Source organism: Pogona vitticeps, chromosome 5 (genome assembly GCF_051106095.1).
Source record: "Pogona vitticeps strain Pit_001003342236 chromosome 5, PviZW2.1, whole genome shotgun sequence".
In the NCBI taxonomy this organism is placed as follows: Eukaryota; Metazoa; Chordata; class Lepidosauria; order Squamata; family Agamidae; genus Pogona; species Pogona vitticeps.
In genome coordinates, this window is record NC_135787.1 from 20574076 (window position 1) to 20595481 (window position 21406).

The following is a 21406-nucleotide window of genomic DNA, read 5'->3' on the forward strand; positions in this document are numbered from 1 at the left end:
AAACCTGGAAATTACTGCAGTACCATAAATAAATTGCATTTTGTATATGCTAAGTGAAAAAAATTCAATGGAGCTTGATTTAAATTTTAGGATCATTTCATTTCTTTCTTAGTGTCAGATGTTTGTTTAAATAGTTCAGATCTCAAAGAGAAGACCTTATTTTTTTGCCCCTGCTGATATTTCAGATCAAAAGGTATAAAGTTATATTTCATATCTACGACATTTTTTTAACTTGTAGAAAACTTGGGAAACCTTTGTAATTCATACATCACAAATAATGTTTATTATTTTTGTACACAATGTAAAAACAAATTTATTTCTGTAGAACAATTTCAATATGCTGATTAACAGTGCATGCCCTCTAAGAAATAAGGATCCCTTTGAATTCAATGGGAATTTACTCCCATGAGTTTGTAGGGTTGTAGCCTAATTCCCACCACCTACAGCAGATTATTATTTTGCTTTTGCTTTGTTGAACATGACCTGTGTAGTCCTGAATGGGCTGATAAGGTATTTTCAGTAGTTTTGTTCTATTACACACAAAGAAAAATTGACTCCAAATTGACATAAATTGATGGCAGGATCCAGTTGTCTCTGGAGATTCCCTCTTATTCCAGGTATGGCCATTCAAAGTGGTGGAAGTCAGCTTGAAAAGGTCACTTTCTGTTTTTTTCCTCATTACCAAATAGCAGAACAGTGCGAATACTGAAAACATCAGAAGACAGGTTAAGTTTTAATGTAATGACTTCAGTTAAATAAAGTTGATAGGACTTTGTCATACTTAGAGCAGAGCTACTAGAATCTGCAGGGAATAACTAGTTAAATCTGGATTCAACAATCGGGTTTAAACTTCACTGAATAGTTTGCAGGTGAAGACTGTGGATACTGAATCTTGACAGAAGAGTTCAACCTGCTCATCAGCCTAAAAAGATGATTTTTAAAAGCTGCATAGCAAGAAGCAGAAACACTCAGTTTCATCCATACATACAGTATAGCCCTCTCACAAAGGCAAAAATGTTTATATTACTAACAAAAAAAAAAAATCAAGGTAGATGGACCATAAATGTATACTATTCCTCTGTCCAGAATGGATTCAGTTTCTTTTTCAAACGGAATTGCTGCTTATTAGGAGGATTAAAAGAAATTAGACCCTAATGGTATGGTTATCAGATATCATTTGGGTGAATACCTTGTGTACAAAATTCCATTTTTTTTATTTACAAGCATTAAAACACATGCAGTTATTTCTATTTGGAAGTACCTATCAAGTGTTTCCTTTTTTGAGCACCTATTTTATTTTCTTCTGCCTTCTCTTTCTTTGTAAATAAACAGTTCATGCAGCATCCAGTATTAGATTGTAGCCATGGACACACTGATGTATTTGCGTGTTCTGCTCAGAGAGTTTGTAGCTACAGCGTAGTTGCCCATTAAATCTGCATTTCAGAAATGAAAAAGCCAAGTTGTTCTCTTCAGTTCCTAAAGACTAGTCTACCTTGTATTAGTGCATGTCTATCAATTTAACTATCACAGCTCATTCTCTGCGGACACATTTGTAATTGTAATGTCGTTTGTGCTTTAATACTGCTCTGTTAACATATCTGTACTCAGTCCTGGAACATAAGCTTTTAGGATTCCTAGTCCACTACTTTTATGACCATATCTGTTCAGTTTTGGCTGAAGAACAGCTATGAAAAGAGAGGGAAGGTTTACCTTTTTCCAGTCTGGAGCAGCTCAAACCCTTCATTGATTTTATCAAAAGGCAAAATATGAGTTATTAATGGATCCAAACAAAACTTTTTTGCCATGAAATCTGAAACCAGCTCTGGGACATCATCCTTGCTTTTCAGGCCTGCAGATGAGAAAGCAAACCATCAAAATGTGTGACATAGAGCTTACAAAACCATGAAAATGTTTCAAGATTTGGCAATCCAACAGATTTCTAGCCTAGATCAGATTTACACCATTCTGTCCATGTTAACTCTAGTCATGTTGGCTAGAGTTGATGAAAATTGTAATCCAGGAATATTGGGGGAGTTGCAAGTTGCCTAACCCTGATGTAAAGGAGGGCTATCCTCTACATCTATGAGAGCACTGAAATTGCTGAAAATATTATGGATACTGCAACAGTGTTCTTGAACTTCCTTGCCAGTCTACTGCATGAAATGTTGCAATGGTCTGCTCCATGCTTCCTGTAAGGAAAATATGTCATTACACCTTGCAGCAGTCAATTAATATTAATTAATAATTCTGCTTATACCTCCAAATACACATCCTTTCCAAGTGCGACCTGTGAAGATAAGTGCTGGGGAGAAAGTAATCTCAGATGCTGAAGGAGGTGCTCCCACTACGACACTTGTTCCATAGTTCATGTTGCAGGAAGCCAAGGCTGAAATCTGGAGAAATTCCAGAGTTACGCATTTCAATCAAACAGAGGATCTGTTTGCCCAGTATAATAGAAATTGCTTTCAAGCACCAGCTCTTCTCTGTTATGGTTTTAAAGTGTGATCACAGTAAGAAAGAAACCCAGACCCAGAGTGACCTTATATTTATCATAGGGTACAACCTGTTGTCTTGACTAGCAGGTGGGGAAGAAAATATAATTGCATGAAGGGAAGCCACATCCCTATGATACACTCAATCATTATTAGCTGTGTTTTAATAATGCCAAGACTCATAGCTTGAGTAGAGAGATGGGAAACAACCTAGTACTTAGCAGACAGTCAACTAAAGATGCATTCTGTCTGTAAGAAGCATCTTAGCTTCCACTGAGTGGTGAATCAGATGCAGTTAAACAGCAAATGCAGCAGTTATGTAAAGTGAGATAGACACTACTAGTTCCTTAAGTTATATGTGCCGCTGAGAATTTAAAAACTGCAATACATTCTGTGGTCGCCTATAGTGGCAGGATTACAAAGGAGCAGATATAAGGCTAGCACTTCCGTCTGCTTGCAGGCAAACCTTAGGACACACAGAATAAGTGTTGAAAACATCTTTTAGACCCCTTTATTTGTACCACCCATATTTTTTGTTTATGTCACACATCCAAAAGATCTTGATCAAATAATTACTGGAGCAAAATCTGCATTAAAATGAGAATAAGAAAATACTGGATGCTTTAAAACTGTTCAGGTCTGTTACAAGGCTATTTTGATGCACGTACCATGGTATCTGTGCGCCCAATCACTTCAAACGAATAGTCTACACCTTTACCATCGGTCATCTCAAACAGCACTTCATTGATGGGCTTCTTGAAATCCAGAGGGCTGATACATTGGGTGGCACCCAGCTGTTTAGCCAGAGGGAATTTATCCTTGTTGATATCAATCCCAATGATCTGGGAAGCGCCAGCTGATTTACAGCCCATGACTACACAGAGACCTACTCCTCCCAGGCCAAAAACAGCACAGGTAGAACCAGGATGAACCTACAGCAACATAAAAAGCAAGAAAATGTCATTTGGAGAATCTCAGCAATGTGAAATTAGTATGTGGTAATTATTATGTGCTGCATATTATATATTTTCCATTATGGAACTAAAATAAAGTAAGTTTTTGTGGGAAAAGTTTCATAACAGATAAGTGATAGAAAGGAACTTTGGACACAACGCATGTTCCCCATGCAGCAGATCGCCCACCTGTGTTGTTAATTCTTACCTTTGCAGTTTTGACGGCAGCCCCATAGCCAGTAGAAAATCCACAGCCAATGAGGCACACTTTTTCAAGAGGAGCGGCAGGATCAATTTTGGCCACAGAATCTTCATGCAACACGGTGTATTCCGAGAAGGTGCTGGTGCCAACAAAATTGTGAACTGGCTTTCCTTTGCAAGTGAACCTGGTGGTGCCATCATACATTACTCCTCTGGGTTCGAGAAAGCTTTAAAACATGAAAAAAGATCAGAAGGTTTGATTCTGGTCTTCAGCAGGGACAAGAAATAACAGTACATTACTCCTACCGTCTATAAATAATAATAAATACTCACTCTGTCTTTTCACACCAGTTGCCTTTGGGATTTTTGCAAACGGTGCATTTTCCACACTGGGGGAGGCAGAGTGGAATGACTTTATCTCCTGGTGATTACAAAGATTATTGTGAGCCCCCATGAAGGTTGGTAGTAACAGTACACACAAGTAAAAATGCAGATGCATTCACAAAGTCTTTCACGGCTGGGATCTAATGGTCGTTGTGGGTTTTTCGGGCTCTTTGGCCGTGTTCAGAAGGTTGTTCTTCCTAATGTTTCTCCAGTCTCTGTGGCCGGCATCTTCAGAGGACAGCAAAACTGTAGATATTTCTACAACAGTAATCCTGGCCATTTGATGAAAGTCCTAGTGCTGACCTAGTAATTCTTGTGACGGTGTCAATGAGACCCAAATCCACCACATTGTCAACACATGACAACACTACAAAGATGCTAGATGAGCAAAGAAGGGGAGCAGCAGCTAGCAGGAAAAGCCCAGGGGGGGGGGGGGGCAATGCTAGGCAGGGCAGCATGGTGAGGGCCCAAGACAGAAGACAAAAACATTGCAGGACCTGAAAGACGAGCTGCTATATTTTAGTGTGAGGTTTCATGGAACACGCCTACTTCCTCAGACATGAGACTACATGGCAAATATGTATACATATATACGTGCCCCCAAAATGGTTAGTAGACACAAATTGCAAATTATATGAGTCAAATCTCACCTAGTGATGGTTTAAGACCCCTGGTCCTTTTCCTTTGAAGCTTTGTTGTGTAAATAGCAATAATGGTTATTGGCGAAAGGAGCCCCCAGCTGTACGTAACAAAATGTACACTTTTTGTGGCTTGGTAGGACTCAGTGATAAGTGGGATGTAAGATAGGAAAGATGGAGAACCGATGGATTTAATCAGGAAAAAGGTGCTGTGGGAAAAATTAACTTGTGTTCTTAATGATTTCATCCAGTCTCTGAAAGAAATCATTTCACAATCACTTGGTAGTTTTGATGGGTTAATTTGATTTTGCCAAGATTGGTCATGTGAGTACTGCAGTTTTTCTGCAACAAATCTGTGTTTTGTGGTTGTTTTGCTTCGCTCCTTTTTATTCCTCCTAAACTACATCGCCGTCTTCTATGTATCAATGCACACATGGCTTAGAATCTCAATACAGTCGTGCTCCGCTTAACGATTGCCTCACTTAATGAGGAAATCGCTTTACGATGAGGTTTTTGTGATCGCAAATGCGATTGCAAAATGATGTTTTAAATGGGGTTTTTTCACTTTGCGATGATCGCTTCCCTGCTTCGGGAACCGATTCTTCGCAAAATGATATTTTTGAACAGCTGATTGGCGGCTTCAAAATGGCCACCAGCTGTCAAAATGCCCCCCCCCTGTTTTCTAGGGATGGATTCCTCACTTTACCGAAAATGGCCACCATATGGAGGATCTTCACAAAACGAGCAGGTATTCAGCCCATTGGAACGCATTGAAGGGTTTTCAATGCGTTTCAATGGGCTTTTTAATTCTGTTTGACGATGTTTTCGCTCTACAGCGATTTCGCTGGAACGAATTAACATCATCAAGTGAGGCACCACTGTACCTTAAGGAATGCTTCTTCTCATATATACACTATGTGGGCTCTAAAATCATCTGTGGAGGCCCTACTATGCAACTTCCCCCTCAATCTGTTATTCTGTAGAAGGCTCCATGGGGAAGGGCAATGTTGGGAATACCCACTGTTTGTGGAGTGCTCTCCTGAGAAGGGTTTGCTTAGTGCCACCTCTCTCCACATCCAGGAATCCTGGCTTTCCATGATGTCCAAATGTGCAGAGTCCGTCTACACTGAATTTAATAAGAGGGGCTATAGAAATAGAGAGTGCTCAAGTGTTTAAAAGAAATGGTAGTGATATGAGCCTTGTTTTGACACAACATGAATCTTACCCACAATATACTTTGTAATAATAATTTTGTGCCATCACATCAATTATTAGTTACAGTAGCCCTTTTCAGGATTTTCTTGGTAGCGAAAGAATGGTATACCGTTCCCTTCTACTGCGGGCACCCTGGGAGAGGGTAGCTTGCCCAAGGCCACACACCCAGAGTGACGAATTCAACTCCCAACCTCTGGTTCCTCATCCAGATACCCAACGCACTGAGCAATCCAGCCAGATGCAATATACTACTTTATTCAGTTTTAATTTAACTCTTAACTATTTTATTCATTCGCAACTTCAAATGTCATGAGTTCTGACATGAAGGTAATGGCAATATATATATATATGAGATGCTGCTTAGATATAAGGGTGGTTTTCAGCAAATTCCAATGGGAGTGCCATTAAGTGGGAGGGCCTTCGGTGGCTGGACACTATAGTGGCCTGAGCATGTGGTTACACTAGGATATGGACTGGTGGGTTTCTGGAGAAAGCAATGAAGGAAGCAGTCCTGAGAGTGGCCATGCTGGCTAGGGGATTCTGGGGAGATCTGATTCTCCCACCACATTCTGATGTTTTAATGGGCACAGAGGCCCCCCCATCATTTCCCCATTCATTGAGAAGCCAAAGACTAGAACACTAATGTCATCTAATCTTAAGACTGCAGGGCTGGATCATTGAGTCCAGGCCCTATCAAGGAGGCACAGTGGGGGATCGAGCTCCCAAGCTCTGGCTCTGTAGCCAGAGACTGAAACCACAGAGCTATCCAGCAGTTCTTCCTAAAACAACAATAGAATAGATCAAAACATTTTTTAAAAAAATTGTAATGTATTTTGTACCCTTTTAATTGTAATGGTCCTTCATTAGGGACATTCTCCGTTATGAACTTATCTGATTGATTGATTGATTGATTGATTGATTGATTGATTGATTGATTGATTGATTGATTGATTGATTGATTGATTGATTGATTTATTTATTTATTTATTTATTTATTTAACTTATATGCCGCCCACACTACCCGAAGGTTTCTGGGCGGCTTACAGCATTTAAAACAGTGGTTCTTAACCTTTTTGAAAGAAACGCCCCCTTGAGCCATTGAGGAAGTTATCATCGCCCCCCTCCCCGAGGTGATGATATCTTTCTTTCTTTCTTTCTTTCTTTCTTTCTTTCTTTCTTTCTTTCTTTCTTTCTTATTTATTTATTTATTTATTTATTTATTTATTTATTTATTTATTTATTTATTTATTTATTTATTTATTTATTTATTTATTTATGACACTTAAATCCAATGACCCCTGAAAACAAAATTCAATTCCAAGAAAATGAAATGCCCCCCAAAAGTAACATTTTATATTTAGTTGCAAGTGAATTTTAAGACGCAAAAAGAAATATAAAAAGGGCATAAAACAAACCGCAATGCAGGAACTAAAAATTTCAAGACGAAAACTCTGAAACTAAATTAAGATTGAAGGAAAATATATATTCATGCAGACTGTAAAAAGGCTGCAGCCATCTTCACAGGTTTGGCTTGCTCCAGCGCCCCCCTACCGCCCCCCTTCTGCTCCAGCGCCCCCACGCCGCCCCTTTTCGTTCTACCGCCCCCCTGAAAAATGAAATCGCCCCCTGGGGGGCATTATCGCCCACGTTAAGAACCACTGATTTAAAATACAATAAAAAGGCAAAATAAAAGGGCAAAATAATTAAAATGCAATTAAAATATATATTATAAAAATTGGCATCAGACCTACAGCTGATATTATTTCAGTTAAAAGCCATTTGGAACAGGAAGGTTTTGACCTGGCGCCGAAATGTCATCAGCGTCGGCGCCAGACGAATCTCAGTCGGGAGGGCATTTCATAGTCTGGGGGCAGCTGCCGAAAAGGCCCTTTTTCTACAAGCCCTCCCTCTTATCTCCTTGAGGGACGGCTCTTTCAAAAGGGCCCCCTGCTTAGATCTTAATTGCCTGGTAGGTTCATATGGAAGGAGGCGGTCCTTCAGGTATCCAGGGCCCAAGCCAGTTAGGGCTTTATATGTTAAAACAAGCACTTTGAATTGGGCCTGGGCAGCAACTGGTAGCCAATGTAAATTAAACAGAATCGGCTTGATGTGATCTCTAGCAGCTCCACCACTCACCAGCCGTGCAGCTCGATTCTGGACCAGTTGCAGTCACCGGACCGTCTTCAAAGGCAGCCCCACGTAGAGCGCATAGCAATAATCTATACGAGATGTTACCAGTGCGTGTGTAACTGTCATGAGACTCCGCTCATCCAGGTAGGGCCGCAGCTGGTATAATTTCCGCAGCTGAAGGAAAGCGCCTCTGGTCACCGAGTCCACCTGGGCTTCCAGTGTTAGACTGGGGTCCAGGAGCACCCCCAGGCTGCGGACCCTATCCCTTAGGGGGAATGTAACCCCATTCAGGGCAGGGAAATGGCCCTCCAACCTGTCCGGTGAAGCACCCACTAACAGCACTTCCGTCTTGTCTGGATTGAGTTTCAATTTATTAACCCTCATCCAGTCCATTATCAGGTCCAGACACGAGTTCAGCACAGAAACCACCTCACCTGGATTGGTGGAAAACGAGAGGTAGAGCTGAGTATCGTCAGCATATTGCTGACTCCTCAGCCCAAACCTCCAGCGGTTTCATGTAGATGTTAAACAGCATGGGGGACAGTATTGAGCCCTGAAGAACCCCATGACATAAACGGCATGGGGCAGAGCAACTGTCCCCCAGCACCACCCTCTGGACACGGTCAGCCAGGAAGGAGTGGAACCACCGTAAAGCAGTGCCCCCGACTCCCAACCCAGCCAGCCTATCCAGAAGAACACCATGGTTGATGGTGCCGAAAGCTGCTGAGAGGTCCAGGAGTATCAACAGGGTCACACTCCCCCTGTCTCTCTCCCTGCAAAGGTCATCATACAGAGCGACCAAGGCAGTCTCTGTACCAAAACCAGGCCTGAAACCTGATTGAAATGGATCCAGAAAATCCGTTTCATCCAGCAGCGCCTGGAGTTGCCCAGCCACAACCCGCTCCAACACTTTGCCCAAATAAGGGAGGTTCGCTACTGGTCGGTAGTTAACCACCAGCCTTGGGCCCAGGTTAGGCTTTTTAAGTAGTGGGCGAATTACCGCCTCTTTCAAGGTGGTAGGGACCACTCCCTCTCTCAAAGAGGCGTTCACGGCCTCCTGGACCCAAGTGCGAACCCTCCTGGCAGATCTTTCAATTAGCCAGGATGGGCAAGGGTCAAGTGGAGTGGTGGTAGGACGGACAGATCCAAGCACCCTGTCCACATCCTCAGGTCTCAACAATTGAAACTCATCCATTAATACTTGACCTAAGCACGGTACACTGGACACATCCTCTGATTCTGCAGTAACTGTGATGACATTTGATTAGGCTTTTTTTAAATTAAGGTATGAAAAGATCTGAAACATGCTGCCATAATAAATATTTTATCTATCCCATTGAGTTTTTTGATTTTGCGTTTTAAAAACTGGGCTGCAGTTCACAAAAGTTCATGCCCTCCCAATAAACCTTATTCTTCCTTAAAATGCCACAACATTTCTTGTTGTTTTTGCCATGAGAGAATACACTGGTGGTGTTCAAGAGAAAATTGGAAAGCCACCTGGCACATATCCTTTGATTTGTGTTCCTGCATTGACCAGGAGGTTGGACTTGATGGCCTTGAAGGCCTCTTCCAACTCGATTACTCTATGATTCTATGATTTGCTCCTCAAAACAACCTTTAGTTTTGTACCTCAAACGAACTCTATCCTACCTGAGTTTGGTGGCATCCTAGTTACATTTTACCATTGCTGACAGGTTGAGGGTTGCTATTCCCTGATGCCACTGTGGACTTTGTCATACCTGGCTTCAAACTGGTAACACCTTCCCCAACACTCTCCACAATACCGGCTCCTTCATGACCAGGAATAACGGGAAAGTTCGTCTTTATTGAGCCACTCACGATATGGTCATCTGTGCGGCAGATTCCAGTAGCCACCATCTGGAATGAAGGCAAAAGATAGCTCAGTGTAAAGACAACTGTTTCTGATTTAGGTACATTAAATGAATTTATTTATTTGCTGCTCCTGCGGGAATTTCTCTGTATAGTCCTTCCACATTAGTTCTAAGGATGGTTTACAAATATAAGTAACGTGTGTGTGTGTGTGTGTGGGAGGAAAAACTAGCAACACACCAATCCTTTTTTTTTTTTTTTTTTTTTTGAGAATTCTGTTTCTTGTTTAGTCAGTAAGTTGTGTCTGACTCTTCGTGATCCAGTGGACCAGAGCATGCCAGGCCTTCCTTTCTTCCACTGCCTTCCGGAGTTTGGTCATAATCACTTTGGCAGCTTCTATGACACTGTCCAGTCATCTCGTCCTCTGTCATCCCCTTCTCCTCTTGCCCTCACACTTTCCCACCATCAGGGTCTTTTCCCGGGATATTTCTCTTCTCATGAGGTGGCCAAAGTATTGGAGCCTCAGCTTCAGGATCTGTCCTTCCAGTGAGCACTCAGGGTTGATTTCCTTTAGAAAGGATAGGTTTGTTCTCCTTGCAGTCCAGGGGACTCTCAAGAGTGTCCTCCAGCACCACAATTCAAAAGCATCAATTCTTAGGTGGTCAGCCCTCTTTATGGTGCAGCTTTCATTTCCATACATCACTACTGGAAAAACCATAGCTTTGACTATGCGGACCTTTGTCGGCAAGCTGATGTCTCTGCTTTTAAAGATGCTGTCTAGGTTTGTCATTGCTTTCCTCCCAAGAAACAGGCATCTTTTAATTTTGTGGCTGCTGTCACCATCTGCAGTGATCATGGAGCCCAAAAAGTAAAGTCTGTTACTGCCTCCACATCACCCCCTTCTATTTGCCAGGAGGTGACAGGACCAGTGGCCTTGATCTTAGTTTTTTTTTATGTTGAACTTCAGACCATCTTTGGCGTTCTCCTCTTTCACCCTCATTAAGAGGTTCCTTAATTCTTCCTCACTTTCTGCCATCAGAGTAGTATCATCTGTGTATCTGCATTCCATTTTCTGTAACTTTCCCTATCTCCCTTGCATTTTGTTCCCCTTCTCTTCTCTGCTATTTGTAAGGCCTCGCTGAACAGCCACTTTGCTTTCTTGCATTTCCTTTTTTTGGCATGTCTTTTGTTGCTGCCTCCTGTACAATGTTATGAGCCTCCATCCATAGTTCCTCAGGCACTCTGCTCACCAAATCTAGTTCATTAAATCTGTTCTTCACTTCTACTGTGTATTCAGAAGGGATTTGGTTTAGATTATACCTGACTAGCCCAGTGGTTTTTCCTACTTTCTTCAGTTTAAGCTTGAGTTTTGCTATAAGAAGCTGATGATCAGAGCCACAATCAGCTCCAAGTCTTGTTTTGGCTGACTATATAGAGCTTCTCCATCTTTGGCTGCAGAGAATATAATCAATCTGATTTCGGTACTGCCCATCTGGTGATTTCAATGTGTAGAGTCACTTCTTGTGTTGTTGGAAAAGAGTGTTTGTGATTACCAGCTTGTTCTCTTGACAAAACTCTATTAGCCGTTGACCTGCTTCGTTTTGAACTCCAAGGCCAAACTTTCCTGTTGTTCCTTTTATCTCTTGATTCCCTACTTTAGCATTCCAATCCCCTAGAATGAGAAGAACATCTTTCTTTGGTGTCAGTTCTAGAAGGTGTTGTAAGTCTTCATAGAATTGGTCAGTTTCAGCCCCTTCAGCATTGGTGTTTGGTGCATAAACCTGGAAGTTAACACGGAATTTCATCTCTTGCCTGCTATTCCTTGCTGCCTGGCCAGATTTCCAGAAACTTTGATGAACAGACTGCTGATGATCTTGCTTCTGCCCAATTCAGTTTGTAGGTTTTCCGGTTCCGGTTTGAGGGAGGAACAGCATTGGTATCAAGCTCTGCTCCCTTTTTAATCTTTAATCCTTATTTTTAATACCTACAAAGTATTCAACTGCTCAAGTTGTTTTATTAAAGAACTTTGATTACCGGTGGTGCCTGGAGCCAAAGAGAGCAAGAAGCGTTGAGTCTCCCAGGGGAGTTTATCAGCAACGCAATGTTTGGAAAGGACTGAGATTACTGTGATGTTGAAAGGTCTGCCTTGGATTCATATTGAAATCATTCTATCATTTTTGAGATTATATCCCAGTACAGCTTTTCCCACTCTTTTGTTGACTATGAGGGCTACTACATTTCTTCTATGGGATCCTTGCCCACAATAGTAGATATGATAATCGTCTGGATTTAATTCATTCATTCCCGTCCATTTTAGTTCACTGATGCCCAATGATGTCAATGTTTATTCTTGCCATCTCCTGTTTGACTACAACCAACTTACCCAGGTTCATAGATCTTACATTCCAGGTTCCTATGCAGTATTTTTCTTTGCAGCATCGGACTTTCTTTCACTTCCACACATGTCTGCAGCTGAGCATCCTTTTGGCTTTGGCCCAACCACTTCAGCACTGGAGCTACTTGTCCTTGTCCTCCGCTCTTCCTCAGTAGCATGTTGGACACCTTCCAACCTGAGGGGATCATCTTCCAGCATCATATCTTTTAGCCTTTTGTTTCTGTCCATGGGGTTTTCTTGGCAAAGATACTGGAGTGGCTTGCCAGTTCCTACTCCAGGTGGATCGCGTTTAGTCAGAACTCTCCACTATGACCTGTCCGTCTTGGGTGTCCCTGCACGGCATAGCCCATAGCTTCTCTGAATTACTCAAGCCCTTTTGCCACAACAAGACAGCAATCCATGAAGGGGTTTTTAAAAATAGCCTATGCTAAAAGCAGACTCAAATAATCAAGTTGGTGATGCAGTGGTTAAATGCAGTCCTGCAGTCAAGTTCTGCTCATGACCTGAGTTTGAAAATCATGGGTTGAACTAGAAGGCTCCAGGTTGACTCAGCCTTCCAGCCTTCTGAGGTCAGTTAAATGAGTACCTCACTTGCTTGGGTGCAAGTTGTTGTTTGCATACTTTTGTTGTAAACTGCCTAGGGAGTGGTCCAAGCATTAGGGGGTATATTTGAATTTTCTTTATTGTCATTGTACCTCCATACAACAAAATTAAATGTCATCTCCAGTACATATAATAATAAAACACACAAGAACATAGCATCCATAATATGAAAACATAGCACATTACACATAAAACACATCACTCTCATTCACATCCACATCCTTCACATTTAATTTCCCATCACACAACACATTAATATTGCACTATACAGTGGAATTCAATATAGCTGCAGTTTCTGGGATAGAAACTGTTTTCCAACCTATTTGTCTTTGTTTTAATTATCCTATTCTTCCTACCAGATGGTAAAATTGAAAGAGAGAATGGCCCGGGTGTGATGGATCTTTGAGAATATTTTGGACTTTCTTAAGTTGAAACAGCAACAACAAATAAATTGGAATGTTTTTTCAAGAGTCACTGCAGTGTAGCGGATAGAGTAACTGATTATCACTTAGCAGAGCTGGATTCAAATCCCAGCCGAGCTATACAAACTGCTGACCCAGTTATATGTGGATAAAACGAGAACAGCCCAGAAATTAAAAAAGCACAGCTAAAACTCATATTCTTAAAACCACCAATGCCTTCATGTGAGTGATGTCTCTTAGACATAAATATATCATGCATGGGGCCAATGCAATTTTGAAAACAGAAGCAAATTGGGTGCAGACATTCAACTTAGTTTAGCAATGCTACCAGAAATGGTGTTGCTTAAAGATCTCACTACAAAACAATCTGCTGGCATTAAGCCACTAGGGGCACTGTAGGAAGGTTGCGTATTGCCCCCCCCCCCCAAATCTGAGAATTGAACCTGTTAAATTTTCTTGGTTTCCAAAGTACTCCAGGAATTGTAGTTTAATTTGGATCGTTATCTCTAACACCCCTCTCTTCCTTTTTTAACATGTTGCATGCCCACGATCTACCACCCTGACTAAGGAATGTGGACGATGAACCTGGATTTATAGGGGCATAATGTATGTAATATTTGAGACTTGTGATGCCTGGACTTGGGAACCAGAAGTCTGACCTAAACACTAGCAGAAATGTGTTGGAAAAGGTTTCCATTATGCTGAATCTTTTATGAAAAATCCACTCAATAGTATGTTTACCTGAGGTGCCCGTTGTTACTTATGTAATCAAAGGGCACCTCAGGTAAACATACTATCGAGTTGTTTGTTTTTGAAAGGGGATTAGAGTAAGGGTGTGGAATCTTTTCGATCCAAGGGTCAGATCCAATTTCAGGGAGGTTCCCCAGAGAGAGGGGAGAAAGTTCTGTGTTGATTTGACAAAGCCAAAGGCAAAAGGGTGGGACAAATAGTTTGCATGTGTCAGCTTCAAGGTTTAACGTAACTAATACAGCATTAATACTGTATGTAACCCTTTAGAGTGGGGAAAATGCACTGTATATGTGTGTGTATATATAATAAATGATAGTATGATAGTATGATGAAGATGGGGGGCATATGGGTGGTCTGGTTCGGGATTGTTGGGGGGCCACACTTGACCCCAAGTTCTGCAGTTTCTGATCTCTGGATTAAAAGGCATGTATTAACTAGAAAGGTTCTGCCTCTTTCTTGCAGAAATATGACTGTGTTAAAAAAATGCATAAGGCCCACCAGATGGAAAACTCTCTTTAAGGCATTCATAGTTCTCTGTGGGCTCCAATGTTCGTATAGAGTTCTCAGAAGACAAGGGGTATTTTTGAGCTGCACAGTCACAATAGTTTGCTACCCTTTCAACTGTCCTGGTCCATTCTAAGGAATCCTGAGATTGGTGGTTTGGTCAGAGACTTATAACTTTCTTCCAGAGAGCTCTGGTGCATTCGCCAAAATAAGGCAGAAAATTTGAAGTATGTCACCAAAGGGCAGAATCCATAATTCTGCAGTCTGGTGATAGAACAATTCAAGTAGTATTGAACCACTGTGATGGTCTCCTCGTTGTCTACAGATCATTCTCATGTAACTCTCTAGAAAATGGGAATATGTTCCAGCTGAGAGAGGTCTGTCTATATAATGGAGCGGGCATTCCAGCAACGGGGAGCTAGGCTGAGGACCTTGGCATCGTGTGAGACATTTTGCTGCCTAAAGCAAAGGACAAGATATCCTCCTTATAAAACATATTTATGGATTGACAGTTGAATCTTACTGCACCACTGGCCACAGAGAAAAGTCCTTGAGCCATCAAGCTATAATTGAGACTTCCTCTAGTCCCTCACAGTTGCCTACTGGTAGAGCCAGCCTGCTTTGAATGAATATATATAGACACTGACTGATCATTTGCAGTAATCTGGTTCTGGATTTATTGCATTTACCTTAACGCGAACTTCATGCGCTTTTGGTGGAGCCACTTCTATTTCCACAACATTGATTGTTTTTTTAGGTTCCCAGATTACAGCTGCTTTGCATTTGATGACCTGTGAGGGGGAAAATACAATATGAGGTGGCATTTTTATATGTAACTAAAAAATAAACCCATGAATGTTTTTGCTGAAATGAAGACTCCTTCTCTCTCTTCCAAGCATTTATATGCCAGCTTTTAATCACATTGCCAGGACTGCTAACATCATGCTTATGTATTAAATGTCCAATATAATTTGTTCCCTTGCTGGGACTGCACCCCAATCCATCTGCTCTCAGTTGTTCCACTTAATAATCTGTGAAATATCTTTCCATGTGAGAGCCACCCTTGTGGATAGAATATTGGATTAGGATTTAGGAGAGCTGGTTCAAATCCCTGACAGGCTGTGGAAGCTCGCTGGGAGTAGGAGATGCCCATGGTAAACCAGTCCTTGAACGTTTGACAAGCTTTGAAAACCCTATTCAAGTTGCCTTAAGTCATCAGGAATGTGATGGCACACATATTTTTCTACACATGCCATCTCAAATGGTACCCTACTACTGTAGGACCTCCTGACAACACTTTTTCTGTGGTTATCTATTGGACTAAAGAAATGGAATGATGAAAGCTAGGCTCCTTCTGTGCTGGAAGAAAGCTTTCTGCCTTTCTGAAAGGAACAGATTAATTGGGTTGTCTTACTCTACAGAGAAACACTAAGAACCTTGCAACACGTTCAGTGGCAATATTTAGAGGATTTGACTGTGTCTTTCCTGCAGAACAGCTCCACCTCCATCTTCATCCTGTGTAGGTGATGGCATTTGGAAGACTGGAAAGTTTCAGCTTCACTAAGATGACTTGTATTGTTGGGGGCGGGGAAACAGCCCACAAGCAGAATTTTTGAAACTTTTGGACAGAAGCAAATCTTGCTCTAGATCAAAAATGCAACAAGTTCAGTTTTATCTTTGGGTGCCATCTGACCCCCAAATGTAACAACAACATTTAAAGGAATAATTTACTTAGTTGATGGGCATGCACTTTATGCCCCACCAGGTGTACAAAATATCTAGTAAATGGCTGAGAGAATGTTCTTGAAGTAGCCTATTTCTGGTAAAAAAACACAATCTAATTAACATTTTAATATGTTTTTAATTTTAACCTATTTACATATACATCCCTAATTTTAAGTTGTGCTTAAAATTAGGGATGTATAGGAATAAATATGAATAAACTCTGAGATGAATAAAGGATTGACTTACTTTCCCTGCAGTGCTCATGATTCCAGCTTTCGTATCAGATCTGCCTCTCTGCGTGGCTTTGAAGATTCTTAGTTTGTCCGCTGATATTTAAAAGATTTTTCCATGAAAGCAATTGCCACAGAAAGTGTACTTATCTCTCAGTTGAGTATTATACTTACCATGTCCCACCCTAACAAACGGAGCCCCTCCTCTTGAGTCACTTTGTATTTTTCAATAATGTCAACAATGGAATGGAAATGAATAGGTTACGGGGGAGTGTTCAGCTCAAAGCTGAATTAAGACATTCCGAAGCACCGTGATATAGCACATTTCAAGGGACCCATCACTTAGACAAAAAACTCATGTGAGAGATAGGGTGTGTTCTTGGCATTGCCAATGTTGTTTTTGGCACTGTGGGGAAGGATTATTTTCCCCCATAATCTAGGGTCCTGAGTTGTAGCTTGATGAGCTTGGGTATTCTGGCAGCATTATTTAAACTATCTGTGCAGTGTGTTGTAGCATTGGGGAACAGAAGTGGATTTTGTGAAATAAAGATACCGTATATGCCCTGAAAGACAGTGTAGAAAATACAACCATGTGAACCCAATACTGGTGCATATAGCAAGTGACCTTAACTGGGGGGGTGGGGGAAGGATATAGGTAGGTAGCCTCTGTATGTTTCTTTTTTCTCTTTTTTGGGTCTGTTCTTAGATTGCTTCTCCTAGGCTTTAGTCCTTCTTCCTTTCCCTCAACTTTTTTCTAGCTTCTCTGTCATAGCTAGTTAGAGAAGTAGGCCTGTATTGCATGTGAAAGACCATCTCCATTTGCTCTATTCTGAGTTTCTTTGGAGAGGAGGGTGGCAACAAACCTATCCTTATACCAAGGTTACTCAGCAAGATCCTTTTACATAATTTCTGGATCCTATGAAATGCTGCCCCGGGATTTTTCTCAGTAGCTCCAAATCTATGGCACTCTGTACTGCAGGAGGTATGTTTCCAGTCCTACCCATCCTTTAGTGGAGGGGTACTCAACCCCCGGTCTGCAGCCCGGTACCGGGTCGTGGCCTTGGCAGGACCGGGCCGCGGAGACAGATCTCCCACCCCCTCACACACACTCGCCCCACACAGGCCCACACACACACACACATGCCCCACCTAACCATGCATGCACGTACAGGCGCCCTGCCCACCCACACATGCGCACGAGTGCCCCCGCCCACCTGTGAGTGCCCCCACCCATCTGCCATCACTACCCCCACCCATGAGCATGGGGGTGCCCCCCACACCCCCAGCCGGTCTGCTATTTGGAAAAGGTTGGGGACCACTGCTTTAGTGTATTGGGGCAAAGAGAAAGAACAGAATTTGGGGGGTTTATTTATTTATTTATTATTTTAATTTGTATACTTTGTTCTATATTTTGTTAGTACTCTGGTTTTGCTGACTTCATATGTTAAGTTTTTGTATTTCCCCCTCCATGGACCAGCAAAATGGTGGATCATCTTGCTTTGTGGTTCCTCAAAGTCCACAAATCACGAGCCATGAATTTCTGATCTTTTCCAGAACGAACCAAGAAGTGGTTTGTCACTTTGTCTGCCCTATGAAATGGTTCCCAGGCACCTTCCCACTGCCCTGTCACCTCCCTACCTTTTTACTGCTGCTGTGTCCTCCTCCACTGCCATTTTGAGAGGTAGCCCAGCGGGCACCCACAGGCCAGCTTCCTCTGCCTATGTCCCCACCTCTCAGCTAGGAGCCAGCTGAGCTGCTGCTAAAAAAAAGCCTGGCTTTCTCAGCTGAGTTCTCAAGATGGCGGTTGCGATGGCAGCGGAGGGAGCAGCAGCAAAAGGTAGGGAGCCAACGGGGTACTGCGAATGGGGTGGGGGTAGGCTATGACTATGGGAGTAGGGAAGATGAACCAAGAAGTTCAGGAAATTGCATGATTTAGGAAAGTCCAGGTTCTCTGGTCTAGATGAATCAGAACTGACCCGAACCAATGAACCAGCAATTTTTCAGAAACTTACTGGCTCCTTTTTGTTTTGTGCTCATCCCTAATCTGCACACATCTGCTTTATATGAAGGATGGACAAAGCACAGCCTGAAATCTGAACAAGTCCCACAGGTCCTCCATGTGCCCCCTCCAGTGCCCACACTTCAGCATTCTGACACAATCCAAAATTTTAAAACAAAAAAGAGCTGCTACTCCTTCTAGGACAGTGATGGCGAACCTATGGCATGTGTGCCACAGCTGGCACACAGAGCCCGCTCTGTGAGCACACGAGTCATAAGTCGCCATTGAGAAACACTTACCCATCTTCCAATCCTGGATTTTGGCATTCCCCTCTGCTGGTGCAGTGGTCCAGTGGAGGGGTGCAATGGCGTCCATTACTGGTCTAGCCCAATGGGAGATTGGAGGACCAGTAAGTATTTCACTGTTAATACCTCCTCTAGAAAAAACACAAACATTTAATCTTTGCAGTGCAAGGGCAGTTGTTTTATTCTAAACTAAAACCTCAGCATTCAGGTTTAATTACAGTGTTGGCACTTTGAAACAACTAAGTTGATTTTATGTTGCATTTTGAGCACTCGGGCTCAAAAAGGTTCACTATCACTGCTCTTGGAGGTCAGGAAGGAATTGTTATATCTCAGCCCCGAGTAGACATGGTCTAGAGGGGCGGGTTAAAAATCAAATAAATAAATAAATAAAATAAAATAAAGAAGCCCCACTCTGATTTAGACCTGGTGGAAGCCATTTTCACACATAAACACACACCTCAAAACTAAGAAGGGGCCAATAATTAGCAGAACATTTCTCATCCAACCATGAACGTGTGAGATGCTTTCTGTTAAAAGAAAATATTGGGGACAACCTCGGTGTCTCAAAGGGGGTATTTACAGCCCACTAAACTTGTAAAATTGCCCATTTGTGAAGTACCTTTGTTGATGTTTGTGTTGCTTTATGTTGTCCTTTCATTGTACAAAAATATGTCATCACCACACTTTTCACATCTTATTGCTTGACACTTCTGGACCATTCCCCACCATATGTGCCATTTTAACATATGGTGCGGAATGGTGATGTACGGAAGTGAGAGCTGGACCATAAAGAAAGCTGACTGCCGGAGAATTGATGCTTTTGAATTGTGGTGCTGGAGGAAGCTCTTGAGAGTCCCCTGGACTGCAAGGAGAACAAACCTATCCATTCTAGAGGAAATCAACCCTGAGTGCTAACTGGAAGGACAGCTCCTGAAGCTGAGGCTTCAATACTTTGGCCATCTCATGAGAAGAGAAGAATCCTTGGAAAAGACCTTAATGTTAGGAAAGTGTGAAGGCAAGAGGAGAAGGGGACGACAGAGGATGAGATGGTTGGACAGTGTCATCGAAGCAACCAATATGAATGTGACACAATTCCGGGAGGCAGTGGAAGATAGGAAGGCCTTGCATGCTCTGGTCCATGGGGTCCTGAAGAGTCGGACACGACTTAATGACTAAACAACAACAACATATGAAAAATCCTGTAGTCTCCACCCAAAACTTTGTGATGCTTGGTTCAAACCAGTTTCATACTTTGCCAGATCATCATCAACAACAACAACAAAACACATGGCATTGTTCATAACCAACTCATGGGCAAATGTCGTTCGCTTACTATGTATGTATGTATGTATGTATGTATGTATGTATGTATGTATGTATGTATGTATGTATACATATGTGTGGCTGAAACATAATAACTCAATCCAAATCTATCCCATTCTAAAGCCATTAAAATCAGAAAAATACATTAGAAAACATGAAAACCATTAACATTACATAGAATACAGACTCAAAACAATCTTGATAAGGTTGCCTTAATACAGAATCTGTTGCATGCCTCCAGATATATAATGGCAGTGATGTCACTAGCGGTGGCAGATTGCTACTAACCTTTAAAAAAAAATTGGGGGTGTGTATGACTCGCGTGCAGTGATCTGAAATCACATGAGTCCCAAAATTGTAAAAGGACCTCTTTTAACTAATGGCAGTCTGGTGCTGCCCGTGATGTAATTCTTATTATACAGGTGAAACTACACGACAAGATGCTGGACTAAATATTTTAGGTCTGTACTAGACAACAGAGTGTGGGAATGAATTGCAAAATCATAAGGTGACTCTCTATCCCATTAATGCATTAACCAGGCCCAAGAGTTGTGAGATGTGGTGAAAGAAGTAAGGAATGTACAGAGACTGCCAGTGGCAGGTGGGGAGACATGTTCTGATCACTGGTTTATTTGCTGAGAAACCGCAGAGAAGTTAAATAACAGTACAGATTTCTCAGAGACCAGGTCTACTTACCTCAGTAAATCTACCCAGGCTGTTAAATTTAGCAGAAAGGGCAAACCTATTCTTAGGCACTATCAAACAAATTTGGACACAAAATATGTACAGTTCAAAAGGCAAGTAACAGATTTAAAAAATTTAGATGATGTAAAAAGTGGCTGATAACATGTGAAAAGTAAAATGAACATCACAGACTCATAAAACTCCTAATCTTAATCAAGCATAGCCTTGTCTTCTTCTTCAGAGAACTTGCATGCAGATCCTGCTATCCTCAGGGATCACCAGTGTTTCCAAGATGAAATAAATTATTATAAACATGGGGACCCTTTCCCTGAGAATTAATGTGAAGCTGCCAATGTTATAATGAAAGTGACGTGTGCCAGAACATGCAGAATACAATCTTAAGTATGATATTTATTTATCTGGGTTTTTTTTCACCCTCTTCAGTTCAGATTTTTAAAAACCTCTTTAGAGATAAAGCTTTTTTGGAGTTCAAGTTGCTTCTTGTCTTCTGCGTTGGTGGTGTCAGGCTCCAGGTTCTGAGGATTTTTCACCACTGTTCATACACGTCTAAATGTCACTGAATGTTATACTGAGGAACAAAGCGTGTGGCCACCACACCCAGG

General features: G+C 41.8%; 1 protein-coding gene across 1 annotated transcript; it reads right to left on the minus strand.

Annotated features, from left to right (window-relative positions):
• Positions 1-253: 253 nt before the first annotated feature.
• Positions 254-16621, minus strand: LOC110083973 (alcohol dehydrogenase 1B). The gene is made up of 9 exons (XM_020802926.3): positions 16489-16621; positions 15207-15308; positions 9753-9891; positions 3980-4067; positions 3654-3873; positions 3161-3424; positions 2258-2393; positions 1711-1849; positions 254-705 (listed from the first exon to the last, which is right to left on the minus strand). The coding sequence occupies exons 1-9, from the start codon at positions 16504-16506 to the stop codon at positions 657-659; spliced, it is 1155 nt and encodes a 384-aa protein (XP_020658585.3). The 5' UTR covers positions 16507-16621; the 3' UTR covers positions 254-656.
• Between the last annotated feature and the right edge of the window lie 4785 nt (positions 16622-21406).

Excerpts from the sequence above, each read along its gene's own strand:
- LOC110083973 (XM_020802926.3), bottom strand. Across the intron at positions 2,394-3,160 it reads TTGGGCGCACAGATACCATG|ATTTCAGCCTTGGCTTCCTG; the intron begins GTACGTGCATCA and ends GAATTTCTCCAG. Across the intron at positions 1,850-2,257 it reads GAAAGGATGTGTATTTGGAG|GCCTGAAAAGCAAGGATGAT; the intron begins GTATAAGCAGAA and ends TCTCATCTGCAG.